Source organism: Aethalodelphis obliquidens, unplaced genomic scaffold, assembly GCF_003676395.1.
Source record: "Aethalodelphis obliquidens isolate GAN/ISIS:26980383/991018 unplaced genomic scaffold, ASM367639v1 scaffold26, whole genome shotgun sequence".
Lineage (NCBI taxonomy): Eukaryota > Metazoa > Chordata > Mammalia > Artiodactyla > Delphinidae > Aethalodelphis > Aethalodelphis obliquidens.
In genome coordinates this window covers 20,469,463-20,487,959 of record NW_020837970.1, presented here as the reverse complement: position 1 = coordinate 20,487,959, position 18,497 = coordinate 20,469,463, and the positions used below count along the sequence as shown (strand labels likewise).

At 42.9% G+C, this 18,497-nt stretch overlaps 1 protein-coding gene across 3 annotated transcripts in view; it reads right to left on the bottom strand.

Annotated features, from left to right (window-relative positions):
* Nucleotides 1-5,504, bottom strand: part of ARID3B (AT-rich interaction domain 3B) — a 54,383-nt gene extending 48,879 nt beyond the window's left edge. For all 3 annotated transcript variants that reach the window (XM_027123601.1, XM_027123600.1, XM_027123602.1), the window contains exons 1-2: nt 5,406-5,504; nt 2,166-2,814 (exon numbers count right to left, since the gene is read on the bottom strand). In XM_027123601.1, the coding sequence (XP_026979402.1) occupies nt 2,166-2,735 (570 nt within the window). In that variant the 5' untranslated portion in view covers nt 2,736-2,814; nt 5,406-5,504. The remainder of the gene's footprint in view (nt 1-2,165; nt 2,815-5,405) is intronic.
* Nucleotides 5,505-18,497: the final 12,993 nt, after the last annotated feature.

Below are 18,497 nucleotides of genomic sequence, written 5' to 3'. Positions count from 1 at the left end.
AAAAAAAAAAAAAAAAAAAAAAAAGGAGAAAAGAAGGTACACATCTAAGGTTTAAAGTCATCGTTACCCAGTGACCCCCTAACCCAGCTCTTGATCTCCAAATCCAGGGGGAGGGTAAATTTAGGGTGCGAGATTAGGCCTCAGCTACGCTGGCATTTAAAAACATTCTGGCAGGTGCTCTGCCAGGCAGTCTATAATTAGTGAGTATGCCTCGGAAACATAAAATGAACTCAAAGGGTTTCAGAAGCCAACAGCCAGCCTCCCAAGCACTGAGCTGTGCAGCCACGGGGCTGATGCTGTCTAGAACCAGTGTTGGGTGCCTGCATGGCGCACACGTGTGTGCACACACACGCCACTTCTGCAGAGTGTCTTTTTTCAAAGCTCTAATGGCTTGACCTCAACACCTGCTGCACTTCCTGAAGACAGACAGGCTCTGGAGCTCCACTTGTTCCTCGCACGAGGCTGTACTTTCTAGGAACGACCGCACACACGCAGAGGCTGGCCAGCTGCCAAGGCGGGGGCAGCCCAGCCACCTCGGGCCTGAACTTTCCCAGTGCTGTCAGGGCGGGATCCCACTAGGAGCTGACTCAGCGGCCAGCATGGAACTCTGCCAACCACACAGCAGTGCGGGGGCTGCCGGCAAGTCACAGATGTTTTGCTAAACCAAAGCAATCAGCCGGGAGGCGGATCTGGGCTGGCGGCCAGGCTGCTGCTGTCGGGGAAGCTGGCATTCTCTGATCCTAGTCCGAGCTCTGCCACTACCTCCCTGGTGATCTGAGGGAAAACCTCCGTGCGTCTCAGCGTCTCCCCTGCTTCCGAGCATGTCTGTGTGGGTGCAGCAGAGGATGGCACTGTTTGCATGAAAGAGCACCTGGAGCACTACTACCCACCACATGCTGGTTCTGTTAATCCTCACAACATCCTTGGAGGTAGGCTTCGTTATCTTGATTTCACAGAGGGCTCAAAGGAATTGAGCCCTACCAAAGGATCACAAGGGTACTGTGATCACACTGCTACTGTGAAACTCAGATCAACTGCATAGGCAGGGCGCCTTGATAGAAAGATGCTGAGCTTTCAGTTTGCAAAGGACCTTTCTCATATGACTTCTCGGATGCCCTGTGTAAATCCATAGCCCTTCACAACTAATTTCTCAACAGCACCACTGGACCACATGGAGTGTATGTGCTTATGGGGAGTACCCAAATATTACCGGCTTTATTATGAACTCCCTGCCTAATCACCAACAAGTCACTTAGCCTGGAAGAACTGATCATCAGTCCCATTCTTTGGGTGAAGAAAAGCGGCATCGCAAGTCAGAAACACAAGAAGAATTAGAAGGCAAAGAGCACAGATTCCTTAGGCTCTACCCCCTAGGATAATTCATTAGGACCCTGGAATCTATATTTTTTAAAACTCCCTAGATGACTCTGATGCTCTGCCATGTTTGGGAATCACTGAAGCTTGCCTTGGCTCAAAAGGGAATTGTGAGGGATTCCCTGGAGGTCTAGTGGTTAGGAGTCTGCACTTTCACTGCCTGGGTTCAATCCCTGGTCAGGGAACTAAGATCCTGCAAGCCGCACAGCACAGCAAAAAAAAAAGTAAAATTAAAAGGGAATTGTGAGGTCTACCCTGCCCTGTTTCAAAGGAGGTGATATAAGGGTGAAATGAAATCATGTCTAAAGGCTCTTTGCTGGAAAATATACACAATGCAAAAGGTTCTCATCAGTTATGTTTAGGAGCAAAACAGCAAAACTGACCTTAAAAAGCATGATCCTGGGTTAGCCTGGAGCTAAGACACTGTGTTAGGCAAGACTGTTCTCTTATCAAACTACTACTAGAAAAACTGAAATTAGAGCCACACATCTCATTTTTAGATATCCCTCATAACACTGTTGCAACCTCATTCTTCCTTTAAACAAAAGAAGACTGTACTTGGTCTTTCATATTAAACTTGGAGCAATCTATATTAGGAGTAACTTACACATTTCACTGCTCTAATCAAGAAAACAACTATGAGGAAAAAACTCAGTCTATTCACGTCTAGGCTGCTGGTCACTGAAGTAGGCTGAGAAGGCACAGACTGGCACAGACCCTGGCAGTCCAGTACCTCTCCCTGGCTAGCCTTTAGGGAGAACAAATAATGCCCCCATACCAGAAAGACTGACCTGCTTGAGCTGCTCATCCAGATTCCAGCCCGGCTGCCCTGCTGTGGAGACTGAAGCTGAGGCCTTAGGAGCATCTTTGGTATGGTCTTCTTTAGCTTGCTGTCCATGTGGTGGGAGCCCTGGCGCTGGAAGCAGACCAGATACGGGTGCGGCTCTGGGGTCTTGGCGAGCCACCTTCTGCACGTGAAAATATTTTGAAGCAGCCTGGGTCTCTTTCTCAGCCACCTCTGCAACTTCATCATCCCCATCCTCATCTTCCAAACCTCCTTCCTCTTTCTCAGGCTCTGAGTTCACCTTGCTCCGTTCAAACACTCGGGCCACTGCTGGGGCTGGTGGAACTCTGGCTAAGGGACCCAGGGCAGGGCTGCCAGAAGGCCTCCCAGGTGTGGCAGAAAGGTGAGTCTGCTGTGTGACCAGCTTCTGGGCATACAAGAACGGGGTTTCTCTCATCTGCTGAACCTGCTTCTCTCTGGCATCCATCTGCAGAGGAGCCAGGTGTGGTGGCTGTGGCGGCGGCGGTGGCTGCTGCTGCGGTGGCTGCTGCTTCTGCTGAGGCTGCAGTGGCTCCATCACTGCCTCAAGCTTCACCCACCGATTGGCATGGCTCTGAACCTGGGCACAGCCCGGCAGGCACACTGGGTGTAAACCTCTAAGTGATTAATAGAAACCACAAAGAAGGAGAAAAGAAAAAGGAAAAAAAAAAAACCAACAATGTAAAGCAGGTATAAAAAGGTTTTCTTTTCTCCAGTAAAGGGTATGAGTTCTGAGCATTAAACATATGCCCGTAAACCTGAGTTTTAAGATGAGTAAGTGGTGGGAGTTTGAGGTGGGGGTAGGGCAGGGTAGGGGGTGGTGGGAGTTGGGTAAGGAAAAGTATGCAGAAGAGGAACAGGATTTAAGAGGAGAAATACAGTATGAATCTCAGCTGCGGTGGACTACTGTGGGTTTAAAACGAAGTAAATCCAGATGACATTGAGTCTGCAAACATCTGTGTTCTGATCTCTCTTCCTCAACATTATCAAACATTAATCTGTTTACTACTGAAAAAGCAACTGGGTTTACACTGTACAGAGGTTGCGAGTATGAAAACCATCATTTAAAAAAAGGGAAAGAAGGGCCTGCCTACAAGAAAGAGAATGTTGCTTAGGTTCCCAGGCCCATCAGAGAAAGGTATTACCATCTAAGCAAGACACAGAGCTATCAGGCAGACGGCAAGATTTCTCTCATAGAAAAGCAGAACCTAGCAAACTGCTCTTAGGTTTAAACTTTTAAAATTTCCCAGATCAAACTGCCAAGCCTGCTTTTTGAGTGGGCTGAGCCAATGCTAACCAGACATTATAGCCTCAAAAAGAATCCAATTTCAACAACATGAGAGAAAGAAACACGCAAGGAGGCAAGAGTTTCAAATTGCAATGGGCACTCAAAAAACAAACAGGGGGGAATTCCTCTGGAGATTTTTAAGGTAATTAATTGGAAACAGGTATCAATATTGTGTAAACGAGGCAAAGCTTCTTTTTTATAAACAGCCTAGTAAATCTCTTCACATCCCCTTTCTTTCTGATTCACTTCTATGACATTCTATGACGAATACAAAAAGAAAAGGCTTTCAGGCCAAAAGTATTCTGGGGGCAGGTTTATCAGCATTCTTACCAATCAGTCTCCAAACACACACCCCTTTCACACCCTCTCCTCCTCTAACCAACCCCCCTTCCCTTCCTCCTTTCCAGGCCCCCATCCCCAGCAAACCTCACTTGAGTTATGCTTCCTCAGCAAGTCTCCATAACTGAATGGATTACTATGCATGGGCAAATTTTAGGTTAACAGGACTTGCAACATGGCGTACAATGTTGTCATCACATGAAAGAAGAAGCTGCACTGCGCAGGTTGGGACTTGATATTTGCGTTGTTCCACTGTTTTAGGACTGGGTAGAAAGATTTAAAAAAAAAAACACCCAAAAACTTAAATATCTAGGTATCTTCAAAAATTCATTGGGAAGTAATCACACTCCTAGCAATCAAAACTGTTTGGATTTTGGCATTTTTTAAAAGCCGGGTTAGAGAAAAAAGGTAGGACTTTTAAAGTTAGGCAAAAAAGTAGATATTTTAAAATCCTCATTTTCTGTTTAATCTTAGAAGCACTGCTTTTGTCTTTTGCATTCTGTGAAAGATTCAAATTCCAATTTGCCTCTTCCTCCCTTTACTTCCTCTCTTGGCACTTTAGAAAGTGAGTTATGCCGGAAGCAATACTTTCATTCTGCTATAGCCCTTTTTATAGTGTAACAAAGCATGAAAAGATTTACACCCACATTAAATCCAGTGGCCAAAAGTGTTCATTTAAAATAAAAACAATTTGCAGCAAAGAAAAGTAAACCAAAGAATAAAGAAAATAATTCGGTGGTCATTTTAATTCTCCTTACAACATTATAACATCAATCAATCACAAGCGGGATAATTTTTCATGCAAGTCCTGCCAGTCATTGAACAACTGCTTCTCATCTTGTGGCACCATCTTCTCTGTATGCTGTCCCCAGCAGAGGGGGTGGTGTCTCACAGCCTCTTTAGTTAAGACTGAGATGACTCAGTTCTACAACTCGATACACACACCCTCCCCCAAAGAGCCTATCTTTCCCTTGTCCCTAAGCAGCTAGTTGATCCAAACAACAATACCACCTGCCTACTTTTAGAAAACTTGGGTCTCAGAAATCTAAACCACTCCATCCTTTCACACGGCTCCCTCCCCCATTTCCCCTAAAGTTCCCGAACCTCTAAGCCCGGCGCAACGGACTCCTTGCAGCTTTGAAGCCGGCCTCGCCCACCATTCCCTCTACCTTCGCTGCCGGATCCCTCTGGCCTCAGCCCCCTTCAAGCCCCACACCTCCACCCCCCGCCATTCTTTATACCCCCACAATCCAACTCTATCACTTTTATCTCTACTGAGCCCTCCCAGCCAATCCGCCGGCTCTTCTTAGATTGTCCCAACCCCACCTATTCTAGCCCTCTCAGTTCCCAGGGGCCCCTCACTCTTCCCATCCCTTTATCTCATATCACCCTAATGGGCGAGGGCGCCTCCGGGCTCCTCCCAGCGCTCTCACTTTTCCTCCTTGGCCCCCGTGCTACACTGGCCCGCGTCTTCACGTCTTCCCCTACACACCTGCCTCTCCTCCTACTACGCCGTCCCCTCCACCTGCCACAGCCCTCGCTCCCGCCAAGGCTGAGGGAGCTGGGCACCGCGCGGCTTACCTGTACGGGGCGCTCCGGGTCCGCCAGCGGTGGAAGAGGCAGCCACTCAGGGCCCGGCGCGGCAGCTGCGTTTCGGACTTCTCCGCAGCCGGGGGCCACAGCCGGGGCGGGGCCCGCACCGGAAGCGGCGCCGCGGGGCCGGGTTGCCGGCCCGGGGCGGGAAGGGGGCGGGGTCACACGGTATGGGGCGGGGCCTGAGGCCGGAAACGGCCAAAAAGGGAACGAGGGGCGGGGTCGGGCGGAAGTGACTTCTAGGGAAAGCCCCGCCCAACTGAGTCGTGGGCGGAAGTGAGTAGAAGCTGGCGGAAGCTTCCGCCAATGGGGAAGCGCAGACATGGAGGAGTTCCGGTGTGAGTACTTCCGCGGGGAGTTGAAAAGAGCCGGTCTGCTTACACTCTTTTCTGAGTGTTTTCTAGTTGTGGAGGTTGGTGTAGCGTGGGCGGGCGGTAGGTTGGGAGGAAGGTAAATAAAGGACAAGGCGTGTCAGGGTTTTCTGCTGCTTCGGTCGCCTCCCCAACCTCCTACCTTCAAACCGATCTTCCTCTGAGATTCCCGCTTCCAGATCAGCTTTTCTCTGTTCTCTGAGGATGCTGCGTCCCCTGGAGCTCCCTCACATGGGTTAGTATTCTCGCTTCCCAGGTTCCAAAAGTGGGGGCAAGGTGCCATATACTGTCACCTCTTGTAAAAACCCTTGCTTCTCTGACGCTTACTTGTAAGACTTTGCCGCCCATTTAACCGCCTCTGTAGAGATGATCTGCTAATATGTGCATCCAGGTCCTTGTCTTACTTTCTCTTCTCTAACCATCTTCCATCTTGATAAATTCAGAGTCACTGTGGACAACTAATTTAACATGCAGGCCTCATCCCTTACATCAACCTCCCAATCCCAGTCAAAAACCTGGACCTTGTCACTAGAAACCCTATCTTGTTATGAATCAGTAGTTTGAACATCCCTCTGTCCAACTACAGCCTGATAACCTTTAGCTTGACTGCTTAAGAACTTCACCATAACTGTCTTTTTTACTTTATCAGAACTTCCAATCTGTTGAAAGCTTCTACTTAATTCTCATTCTTCAGTTCCCTCCTTATCCATCTTAGATTCAATGGTACATCAGTACAATCCCCCTCTTACTTACTCTTAAGCCTGCCCTCTTTTCCCCAACTAAGTCCTCCACCCCGGGTGGACTAACATGCTTCTCAATGCCTGTACCTTGTCATAGTAAATTGTCCTGCTGAACAGATTGGCATCACTAAATATAATAATGTCAGCCTTAAATGGGCTTTGAACAGTGTCTGGAAATTTCATTATATTTTTCTAGTTAACCTGCTCTCCACTATCGGCAAGTCTCTAATCCCCTATGCTTCCCGTACCCCTTCCCCTGATTATCTTACTGTATAAGTAATAGGAAATGTAGAATGCCCTAAAATCTAGAAATCTACATATGTTCCCATCTGTCCTTTCCTCCTATAAGTTACTCAATCAAAACTATTCATTGAGGGACTTCGCTGGCAGTCCAGTGGTTAAGAATCCATGCTTCCACTGCAGAGGGCACGGGTTCCATCCCTGGTCAGGGAACTAAGATCCTTCATGCTGTGCGGTGCGGCCAAAAAAAAAAAATTCATTGAACTCCCACTGTATGCCAGATGAGGCACTCATGTACTCATCTAGGTGCTTGTTCAGCAATAAACAAAAAAATTCCTTGTCTTCAAGGATCTTCCTAATGTGGGGAGACAGAAAAACAATACATATATATTTGTTTTTATACATATGTATATATATATATATATGTATTCTAAGAAGAACAAAGCAGGGTAAGGGTTAGACATTGGTCTCAGGTGGCTGCCATTTTAGACATTAGTCAGAGAAAGACTCATTGATAAGGGACACTTAAGCAGAAACTGGAACTGACTTGATGGGGGTAAGCCATGTGGATAACTAGGGAAAGCATGTTCCAGACAGAGGAGACAGCAAATTCAAATGCTCTGAGGCAGGAGCGTGCTTGACATGCTATAGAATTAGCAAGGAGACCACTATAGCTGATACAGAGTGAGTGGGGGGAGAGTAGTAGGAGATGACATCAGAGAGGTAGCCAGGGGCCCAGTCATGTGGGACTTTGTAGGCCATGGTGACAACTTCGGATCGTTACCGCTTAAACCACTGAAGAGTTTTGAGCACAAGACTAACTTGACCAGATTTAAGTCTCTAAAAGTTTCATTTGAGGGAATTCCCTGGCAGTGGTTAGGGCTCTGAGCTTCCACTGCAGGAGGCATGGGTTTGATCCCCGGTTGGGGAACTAAGATCCCGCATGCCACATGGCCAAAAATAAATAAATGAAAAAATAAAAGTTTCATTCTAGCTGTCGTATGGAGAATAGACAATGAGGGTAGCGAAGTAAGAGTGGAAGCACTAGTCCTGGCAGAAGATGATGGTGGCCTGAACTAGATGACAGCATTGGAGGTGGTAAGAACTGGTCAGATTTCGGGTGTATTTTGAAAGTAAAGCCACAGGATTTACTAATGGATTATGTATAGGTTAGAGAAGAGAGTCCAGGGTGATCAAGGTTTTGCCCCAAGTAACTGGTAGAATAGTGATATCACTACTACCTGGGGAATTCTATCAGAAGCTGACCCCAATGGAATACTACTTAGCAATAAAAAGGAAAGAAGTATTGATACACCCAACAACTTGGCGTTATAACAACATAACAATAAAGGCATGCTGAATGAAGGAAGCTAGTCTCAAAATGAAAATCTTGAAAATATTAAAACTATAGTGATGGAGAATAAGTCAGTGGTTGCCAGGAATTAGGGATGGAGGAGTGACTATAAAGGGATAGCAAAAAGAAGGGTTTTGGGGTGATGGAACTCTTCTGTATTCTGACTGTGGTGGTAGTTACATGAGTCTATACCTGTGTTAAAATCCATAGAACTGTATAAGAAAAATACAATCAATTTTATTGTATGATAATTTTTTTAAACCAAACTTTCCATGCATGCTTAAGTTTCCTTTCCCAATTCTCAGGGTTCTCCCTTTAACCTCTTGTAGTATTGGATCCCTCCATCAGTTTCAACCATCTTTTGCTTTGAAAAAACAAAAACAAAAAAAAACCCTTTCCTTTGACCCCATATTCTGTGACTAAAGCCTTATCTCAAGATTCCCCTTCCTGGCAAAGCTTCTAGAATTACTGCCCTCATTGCAGCCCAAGTGATCTTATCTCTCTCCTTAAAACACTCTATGGCTTCCCATTACTCTTGGGATCAAGACCTAAATTCCATCATGTGGCCTGCAGAGCCCTAGCCTCTGCCTCTTTGGTTTTATTTCCTTGCCTCACATGTAGTAGAGGACCCAAGAGGGCAGCCTTACTAGATAACCTCAGTAGTTGAAACAGAAACACCCCCTCCCCTTTCATAGTAATGTGTTTAAATCCTGAGATATTCACCCATTCTGGTTACAAGGAATATCATTTAATCTCGCTACTTTGGCTTCCAAGGTGTGGTACATTGAACAGAATAGCCATAGTATTTTCAGCTTCTCCCATCGAGAGGTGGAGTCTGTTTCTCCATTTTATGAATCTAGGCTTGGCTATGTGACTTGCTTTGTTTTATGGGATATTAGCAGTCTTCTGATACTAGAAGTCTTAAAAAGTGCTTACAATTATAGCTTGCTCTCTCTTGCTGCTGAGAACTCTTCCACCACCTTGTGAAAAACTCCTGGCTAACCTGATGAATGATGAAAGACATGTGGTCATCACCCCAACTGACATCTAAGCAACTGCCAGACATATGAGTGTGGCTCCGTAGACCAACTAGCCTGCTAACCATCAGACATGTGAGCCCGGCCATTGTAGACCATCTAGGCCCAGCTTTGTTGGCCGAGACCAGAAGAAGCCCATCGACAAACCCATAGACCAGTGAAAAATTAGTTTTATTGTTTTAAAGTGAAACCAATAAGTTTTGAGGTGCTTCGTTTTGCAATGAAAGATAACTGATACCCAAGGCATTTCTTTGCATCTATCAGGTTGGATTTACTTGGTGTAATTCTTAGAGCTGAAGAAGAGAGTCACCGTGTATCATCTTCACATAGCTGGCCCATGTTACCTTAGGTTCTCCCATCACATTTCTCAGTGTTTTGCTTAAATATAGCAGGGATAATCTTACATCATGTCTCTTTTATTTCAACTGTTCAATAAACGTGATATCATTTGCATGGTTTTCATTGATTTTATTTCTCTTGTTAAAAATAAAAGTTGAATTGTATAAATATTGGGTATCATTTGTATGTATGTTTTGTTATAAATTTAGTCTTAAATAGTACAGGGCATAAAAGCTAAGAAACAACAGGTAAATGGCCATATTATAGAATAATAGTGTAATTAGTAATAATTAATGAAGAGAAAATGCCTCTATGTGTTTATGATAACCAATGTTAATTATTGATGTAATTGTGTCCATCTTAAAGAGATCTGGTGTTTTCACATGAATGGATGTCAGTTTGGGGACTTGAAACGTATAAAATGTTTTCCCATTGAAATTAACAGTGATTACGTTTTCGACTTGCATTGGCCCTACAAGAGGTTTTTCAGGTAAGGCAGAAGGGCAGTGAGGCAGTTACTATACATTTTACTGTAATAGGAAATTAAAATGTAACAGATGATCAAGATTCTTCTTGTACTGAGATCAAGGTATAGCCTCAGGAACCTCAGTTAGCATGTGTAAAGCCTCTGATGAGTAACAGGTATTAACTGTGTGTAAGGAAAGAATGTGACTGTCCAAGGCCAGGGGGCTGAAGGCAGGTATATCCAGTCCACACACTCATGAGGGGACCTTGCTGTTGTGGTGGCGGATGTACCAGTAACGTTACCTGCAGCCTGATTGGGCTTCCAACGTGTTTTCCTACAGAGGGGCATATGCCCATCAGGCTGACTCCTGGGTCCTTTATTTCACAGAACTGTTTGTATTTTTGTTGTTGTTGTTGTTCATCTTTTAAATCAGATAGTTGGTATTTGGTGTCTGATGTCTCGAGTTGTGATGTGTCAGCCTCCACAAGCCAGGCAACGCTGAGGAACTGCCAGCATCTAGTTATTGAGGACTCCTGGTGGGGGGGGGGGGGGGAGGCGCAGCCAGCCTTCCCCTTCAGGAAGCAGCTCTCTTGCCACATTCCCTTTCAGCCTGCTCTCACCACGAAGGTCCTTTCCAACCCTGTGATTCTGGGATTTGCCAACATTTTAGTGAACTGGACTATGTTGTTCTTTCCCTCACCTGGGAATAGAAGAGGTCAGACCTCCAAGGCAATTGGTTCATCTTTGAAAACATTGGATCGTTTCACTCTTGTTGACACTGAATTGAAAGCTGTCTTTGCAAAGCTGCACCCAGATTTCTGTGGTGGCCCTGGCACTCAGCAGTCCTGTAGACTTCCAGAGCAAAAAGGAACAGGAGACCATTCAAGCCATCTGTCCTAGAACGAGACATCTGGTCTCAGGTCTGTGCCTCTCGTCAGGGCTCTTTGGGAGCCATGTGGCCCCCCATCCGACAGAGCTGTTATAAACCAGATACCATCAAGTGCTGGTGAGACTAAGAGGAGAGGGTGCCCAAGCTGAAGTTGGCCGGCCAGTGAGGCTGGTTGGCTGGGAGAATTGTGGGTCCAACTGGTTCCTGTAAATGTGTCCACAGACACCTATACATGCCCGGGGGCTTTAATCCATCAAAAATCTTTACTCCCAAGCACCTGCACTGAAGGTTGAGTTCTCAAGAATAGTAATATACATTTTCCTATTGTCAAGGTTGGCCAGGACTCTTGTCCTTTCCATGTTAAAAGAAAAAAAATCAAGACAAGTGTACAGATGTTATGGAGGAGACTAGGCAAGGATCTTGGAAACATGAGCTCAGAAGATGCAAGGTATACTGAAGAAACTTCAGTGGAAAAGAAATTTCCCAAATATAGGGAGGGGAGCACTTGCTTTTGTGATGTTTGGGCACCGGGTTCATCATGTATTGCTCCCACACAGCACGTGCACCACAGCTGTGTTTCTGTTGCAAGCTTAATGCTAGTTAATCCTGAATCTGAGTTAAAGGAAACCAAGTATAGTTTAATGGGAGTTCCTGACATTTTGTTAAGGTGAAGTATATTCAGTGCCAGAGAAGTTGAAAAGGTTGTCTGTTCTCCATGCCTTCATTTGCTACTTTATGGCAAGAGCACATGTTGAAGGCTTTGATGGATTCAAACCAATCTTAACACAGGTTCTTAACTCTGCTGCAATTTCAGGGAATAGGAGATAACCCCATTTGGGAATCTGTTTCAGAAACTTCGTCTTAAAGAACTGAGCTCGGTTTTCAGTCTCTCCACTTAAAGTGAAAGTTTGATTTTATAATGCTTATAACTGCACTGAGATTAGGTTGGAAGAGAATAGAGTGGTTATAAAATTGTTAGTTTTACTAAAACTGATTTACTAATAATGTCCTCCTGACCAATTCCCTTTCATGCCTCCTCCTCCCCTCACAATAAATAGGGCAAAATACTTAGCTTAACACTGTGGTCATCAAGCAACCAGTCATTTCCTAATATGGACAGTCGAACCCTCCAGTTTCACTTCTGGAATTCAAGTGCTAGGAGAATGGCATTTACGTTTGTGTATGTTTTCTGTAGCTACTTCCCTCTCACTCTCCAACTCAATGAAGCCTCTGTGCTGTTTGCTTTAACGTTAATTATGGCATCTGCAATGACTGAATTTCCTGAACCTGCAATATAGCATCAGCCTGGACCCAATACAATCTAACCCTGACAGTTTGATACAAAATTCAAATGAATAGTCACAAGATTTGAGGGCTCTCTCCTCAATAAAAATGAATCATCCCCCACCCCCCAAATTACAGTCTTTAAAAAGAATGAAGTCAGTACATTTCTACTGACAAAGGAAGTTGTCAGTTGTAGAATTTAAAAAGAGACTAGCAAGTTACAGAAAAGTATGTAAAATAAAATCATTTTGAAAAAGAAAAAATGATGTAATCTTTTAAAAAACAATTTCCCATCTTAACAATAAAGGTAGTTATGATACATGTCCTAACCTTAGACTCAGGTTTAATTTTTGCTTTCTTTGGTAATTAGAAAAAAATTGTACATTAAGGAAAACTCTACAGTGCTTATTAACTGATGGTTATCATGCACTAAGCACTTCACTTACATTATCATTTAATCCTCAAAATAACCCCCATTTTACTGGTGAGAAAACTAATGCTTATAGTAGTTAAGCAACTTGCCCAAGGTTAAGTTACATGTTACACGTAGCAGAGCTGGGATTTGAACCCAGGGCTGTCTGACTGTAATTCGTGCTACTAACCACCGTGCTATATTCCTCCCATCAATGTAAGTATTTGAATTTGTAACCATTTGAATTTTACAATAGTAGGCCACAGAGAATCAATATGGTCAAATATTAGCTTTGTAATTTGTCTAAAAGAAACTAAGTAAAGTCCTAATTCAGAGAGTAAAACCAGACACTGCTGGACCTGAAGCTGAACTGTGCCTTGCATTTGCAGAGTACCAGCTGAAAGAACTGCAACATAGAACACTAGCTATAGATTAGAAAAAGCCTAGATGTCCATCAGTGGGGAACTGGTTAGGTAACATTGTACTTAAGCTGTCAAAAAGCAAAAAGGAAAGAATATAAAAATGAAGTTTTTAATGTACTAATATGGAACACTTTCCAAGACATTAAATGAAAAAAGCAAGGCTCGTTACAGGATGTTTAGTTTGATACTATTAATAATTATGTTTAAAGAGGATGCATATATATAATCATTATGTTGAACAAGCATGACTCATGGGGTGTATATCAGTTAATGCAGGCTAAACTACTGCAACAAATAGATCCAAAAAACGACTCAGCAAAATAGTTTATTTCTTGCTCACCTAATAGTCCTGGACAGTTATTCAGGTCAGGGAGGAAGCTTTCCTACATTGCTGTCATTCAGGGTCCTTGGATCTGTTCATCTTGTGGTCTACCATCCCCAGAAAGTGGTAGATATTGCTTCCACTCACATTACATTGGAGAAAATTTGGTCATATGGCTACACCCAAATTGAATGGGAATATGGAAAGCTACTCTAGTAGTCCCAGAGACTAATAGCTTTCGGTAGACAGACAAGGTCTCTGTTACAGTCAGCCTCTCTGGTCACCAAATATATTCACCCTTCCCCCAAGGGAGAAGATAAAAGTCCCATTCAATTATTGAATTTCATATCAATATCTGGATCACAGTCTTTTCTAATTAGCCTGGACGAAACACATGAAAAGATGCTCAATCATTAAGGAAATGCAAATCAAAACCACAATGAGTTTAATAGTTAAAAAAAAAAACCCACACTGAGGTATCACCTCATACCTGTCAGAATAGGTATTATCAAAAGACAACTAACACAACATTGTAAATCAACCATATCTGTTCAGGACTATTAGGTGAACGAGAAATAAACTATTTTGCTGAGTCATGTTTTGGATCTATTTGTGTATGTCTCTCTATCTATCTATATATCTATCTCTCTCTATATATATATCTCCTCCCACATACACACACACAATGTAATGTTAGTCGGCCTAAAAAATAATGAAATCTTGCCATTTGTAACAGCATGAATGGACTTAGAGGGTATAGTGCTAAGTGAAATAAGTCAGAGAAAGACAAATACTGTATGATCTCACTTATATATAGAATCTAAAAAAAAACACAACAAATGAACAAACAACAAAATGGAAACAGACTCACAGATACTGAGAGCAAACAGGTGGTTGCCGGGGGGTGGGGTGGGGAAATAAATGAAATGGGTGGTGAGATTAAGAGGTACAATCTTTCAGTTACAAAATAAATGAGTCACAGAGATAAAATGAACAGCATGGAGAGTATAGTCAATAATTATGTAATATCTTTGCATGGTGACAGATAGTAACTAGACTTATCGTGGTGATCATCTCGTAATGTATAGAAATATCAAATCACCATGTTGTGCACCTGGAACTAACACAGTGTTGTAGGTCAATTATACTTCAATGAAAACAAAAAGTTAAATGGGGGCGGGTAAAAAAAGACACCCTTTCTGGGCAGTGAAGGAAATTCTCAGATTAGACCCAATTTTGCTCTCGAAGAAGAATTCTCTTGTCATTGTTCTCCTTCTACCCTGGTTCTGCCCTCTGGCAAGTCCTCCCTCAGCCATTTTTCTCCCTGGCTGTACGTGAAGTGGGAGCATGCCTTCCTTGGGGACTATACAGCTTTGACAGCCTGCTTCCTGATGGTGCAGGGTTGGAGACCCAAGTGTTGTTTTATGGCTTTACTTATTTATTCAGGCCAGGCTTGTGGGGTTTTTTGGCAATACAGTTCCCTCAGAAACTTCAGATCTATTTGCTTTGAAGCAGCTTATATTCCCAAAGTTCTCTCAGACAGGTTTTAACATTATCAAAAAAGTGAGAGAAACTTCAAAAAATTTCAGAAGGTAACAACCTGGTCTATACTCCTTGTCTTATTACCATAACTTAGGTCAAGAAGAGGATCTTGGGACTTCTCTGGTGGTCCAGTGAGTAAGACTCTGCGCTCCCAATGCAGGGGGCCTGGGTTCTATCCTGGTCGGGGAACTAGATCCCGCATGCATGCTGCAACTAAGAAGCCTGCATGCCGCAACTAAAAAAAAAAAAAAAAGAAAGATCCCACATGCTAAAACTAAAGATCCCGCATGCCTCAGCAAAGATCCCAAGTGCCACAACTAAGACCCGGCGCAACCAAAATAAAAATAAATAAATAAATATTTTTTAAAAAAAGAAGAAGAAGATCTTATCTGGCGGTTTAATCTGTGAAAATGTGAATTATGACTTTGGTGAACTTTCCAGTCCCTCCTTATTCTACTAGTTGTACATTTATGTTGCTGTCATATTCTACGTAGTTGGTATTGGAATTAAACTCTACTATGTGGTGGCTGCCTCATCAGATAGTGCAACAGTTGATCCTGAGTCAAAAACAAAATGAAATCATGATGATCACTACAACCACCATTTCACCCAGCAGGGAAAACCAAAACCATATCTAACCTAGATAGATTAGATCTAGAATTCTAGACTAGGGGTCAGCAAACTATGGCCTGTGGATCAAATCTGGCCAACCACCTGTTTTTGTAAATAAAGTTTTATTTGAACATGACCACACTTATTTGTTTACATATTGTCCATGATGCTTCTGTGCTATAACAGCAGAGCTGAGTACCTGCAACAGAGACCGGATGGCTTGCAAAGCCTAAAATATTTACCTTCTGGTCCTTTGCAGGAAAAATAATTGCCCATTCTGTTTTTCTGATTTTTAATAAAATGTGTCCTATCATATCTGTGCACATATTATTTTAACATTCTTTTTTTAATATCTTTTTTAAAATTGAAGTATAGTTGATTTACAATGTGTTAGTTTCAGGTGTACAGCACAGTGATTCAGTTATACATATATATATGTATATTATTTTTCAGATTCTTTTCTCTTACCAGTTTTACAAAATATTGAGTATTGTTCCCTGTGCTACACAGTAAGTCATTGTTGGTTATCTATTTTATATATAGTAGTGTGTGTATGTTAATCCCAACCTCTTAATATATCACTCCCCACTTGGGTAAGCATACTTTTGTTTTCCATGTCTGTGAGTCTCTTTCTGTTTTGTAAATAAGTTCATTTGTACCTTTTTAAAAAATTGCCCATTCTTGTTCTACACAATATTTAATAGCCTCTTCCATGATCTGTCAATGAGGACCAAAAGGGAGCTGAGACTGGAAAATTCCACTCTTTACATTACAAAGCTACAGTAATCAAAACAGTATGGGGCTTCCCTGGTGGCTCAGTGATTAAGAATACGCCTGCCAATACAGGGGATATGGGTTCGAGCCCTGGTGCGGGAAGATCCCACATGCCGCGGAGCAACTAAGCCCGTGCACCACAACTACTGAGCCTGTACTCTACAGCCCATGAGCCACAACTACTGAGTCCACGTGCCACAACTACTGAAGCCCGTGTGCCTAGTGCCTGTGCTCCACAACGAAAGCCACCTCAATGAGAAACCTGTGCACCACAATGAAGAGTAGCCCCTGCTCGCCACAACTAGAGAAAGCTCGCACAGCAACGAAGACCCAGCGCAGCCAAAAAAAAAAAAAAATGCAGTACGGTACTGGCACAAAAGCAGAAATGTAGATCAATGGAACAGAATAGAAAGTCCAGAGATAAACCCACGAACCTATGGTTACCTAATCTATGACAAAGAAGGCAAGAATATACAATGGAGAAAAGACCGTTTCTTAAGCGGTGCTGGGAAAACTGGGCAGCTACATGTAAACGAATGAAATTAGAACACTCCCTAACACCATACATAAAAATAAACTCAAAATGGATTAAAGGCCTAAATGTAAGGCCGGATACTATTAAAGTCTTAGAGGAAAACACAGGCAGAACACTCTTTGACATAAATCATAGCAAGATCTTTTTCAACCCACCTCCTAGAGTAATGAAAATAAAACTAAACAAGTGGGAACTAATTAAACGTAAAAGCTTTTGCACAGCAAACGAAACCATAAGCAAAACGAAAAGACAACCCTCAGAATGGGAGAAAATATTTGCAAACGAAGCAACCAGCAAGGGATTAATCTCCAAAATATATGAAGAGCTCATGCAGCTCAATATCAAAAAAAAAAGAAAGAAAAGAAACCCAATCAAAAAATAGGCAGAAGATCTAAATAGACATTTCTGCAAAGAAGACGTACAGATGGCTAAAAAGCACAAGAAAAGATGCTCAACATCACTAATTACTAGAGAAATGCAAATCAAAACTGCAATGAGGGGCTTCCCTGGTGGCGCAGTGGTTAAGAATCCACCTGCCAATGCAGGGGACATGGGTTCGAGCCCTGGCGCGGGAAGATCCCACATGCTGCGGAGCAAATAAGCCCGCAAGCCACAACTACTGAAGCCCGTGCGCCTAGAGCCCATGCTCCGCAGCTAGAGAAGCCACCGCAATGAGAAGCCTGCACATCACAACAAAGAGCAGTCCCCGTGAGCCACAACTAGAGAAAAGCCCACGCACAGCAACAAAGACCCAATGCAGCCAAAACTAAAATAAATAAATTTATTTTAAAAAACAACTGCAAAAAAAACCAAAACAACAACAACAACAAAAAACAACTGCAATGAGGTATCACCTCACACTGGTCAGAATGGCCATCATCAGTCTACAAACAATAAATGCTGGAGTGGGTGTGGAGAATAGAGAACTCTCCTACACTTGATGGGAATGTAAATTGTACAGCACTGTGGAGAACAGTATGGAGGTTGCTTAAAAAGCTAAAAATAGAGCTACCATATGATCCAGCAATCCCACTTCTGGGCATATAACCAGAGAAAACCATAATTCAAAAAGATACATGCACCCCAATGTTCATTGCAGCAATATTTACAATAGCCAGGATATGGAAGCAACCTAAATGTCCATCAACAGAGGAATGGATAAAGAAGATGTGGTACATATATACAATGGAATATTACTCAGCCATAAAAAAGAACGAAATAATGCCATTTACAGCAACATGCATGGACCTAGAGATTGTCACACGGAGTGAAGTAAGTCAGACAGAGAAAGACAGATATCATATGATATCACTTATATGTAGAATCTAAAAAAAGGGTACAAATGAACTTACCTACAAAACAGAAATAGAGTTACATATGTAGAAAACAAACTTATGGTTAACCCAGGGTAAGGGTAGGGGGAGAGACAAATTGGGAGATTGGGATTGACATATACACACTGTTATATATAAAATAGATAACTAACAAGGACCTACTATATAGCACAAGGGAACCCTACTCAATACTCTGTAATGGCCGATATGGGAAAAGAATCTAAAAAAGAGTGGATACATGTATATGTATAACTGAATCACTTTGCTGTACACCTGAAACTAACACAGCATTGTAAATCAACTATACTTCAAGAAAAATTTAAAAAAAAGAAAAAGTCTTCCAGCTTTTGGCTCAGAGGAGGCCAAGGTGCAACTTTCTTCAGTTGTCCCGAATCTGGGTTCATCCG